Source organism: Ceratina calcarata, unplaced genomic scaffold, assembly GCF_001652005.2.
Source record: "Ceratina calcarata isolate Rehan_Ccalc_2016 unplaced genomic scaffold, ASM165200v1 scaffold3439, whole genome shotgun sequence".
Taxonomy (NCBI): domain Eukaryota; kingdom Metazoa; phylum Arthropoda; class Insecta; order Hymenoptera; family Apidae; genus Ceratina; species Ceratina calcarata.
This window is the reverse complement of record NW_017157258.1, coordinates 1-1148: the sequence shown is the minus strand read 5'-3', so window position 1 is coordinate 1148 and position 1148 is coordinate 1. Positions and strand designations below refer to the sequence as shown.

The following is a 1148-nucleotide window of genomic DNA, read 5'->3' as shown; positions in this document are numbered from 1 at the left end:
AGGACCGCGAGGGAGTGAGCCGCGCCAAAACGTGTCCATCTGTTAAAAAGAGAAAAAAGATCGGTTACCCAGTCTGTCCTTGTCTACTGACGCATGCGCAGTAGAATCGAATGACAACAACAAATATGAAGCTGCTGCTACTGAGCAGCGCGCGTGCGCCATTAGAGAAGAACAGACGGTATAACCGATTCTCTCTCTTTTTCTATCGCGGGTCGTTTTCACTTGCAGAGGTCACCATGATTCACCTTCTCTATGTGTATTATCTTTATGGTTATCGCGCTTTTGGCCGCGCGTTATACGGGCGCTTTGACTGGTCGAGGTTTTTTGTTAATAACTCGATAACCACACTTCGGACAATCTTTTGACGAAGGAGAGTATTGTTCAAAATTATCTCAGGAACCTTCCATTAAAAGAGGACCACCAGTTCTAGGATACCCTGTATATGTGCACGTATGTATACTGTACATATATGCTTACAGATGCTTAAAACTCTAAGGGAAGTATGTGAGCAATGTAAAATAGACTATTTTTGGAAACCAAGTATCAATTTAATGGAGGGGAGTGATCCCTCAGAAATGATGACTATTGCTAATCGTATTGGTGACATCATACAGGATATTGAAAACAACATTAAGACGCAGTCATTCATATTGGCTAAGTATATCTGTAAGCTATATGTTTTTAATTATATAATATATAATGCCCAAACTAACGTAACGATAAGCGAAACATTTGGTTTTAATCGAATGCTCTGAATTTTTGGTCGATGGTACATGTCTGAATAGAATTTTGTTACTTACAAATATCAATTACAATTTTTATATAATTACAGTAACAGGAGATGAATTAAAAACATTAGCGGACAAATCACGTTTACATGGACATAAATACAGTGGAGGTAATATTACTAATAAAAAGAGAAAACAATTCGAATAGAATCCCGATATAAATTGAAATAGAAAACTGTCATATTTTTTCAACTTACAGTAAATTTACAAGATTTATATAAAATAACGAAACAGGACGATATGTAAGCACATGAGCGTAATAGACTATTAGTTGCAACACCGAAGAGATACTAGTAAAGAGTAGCAGCAGAGTGACCAGTTTGAGAATGGGAGCCAACGAGAATCAGCCCCTCCACTTAC

General features: G+C 37.4%; 1 protein-coding gene across 1 annotated transcript in view; it reads left to right on the top strand.

The window, feature by feature from the left end:
• Positions 1-1142, top strand: part of LOC108625106 (uncharacterized) — a 3737-nt gene extending 2595 nt beyond the window's left edge. The window contains exons 5-7 of the mRNA XM_018024854.2: positions 480-666; positions 833-898; positions 988-1142. Coding sequence (XP_017880343.1) covers positions 480-666; positions 833-898; positions 988-1034 — 300 coding nt within the window. The 3' untranslated portion in view covers positions 1035-1142. The remainder of the gene's footprint in view (positions 1-479; positions 667-832; positions 899-987) is intronic.
• Positions 1143-1148: the final 6 nt, after the last annotated feature.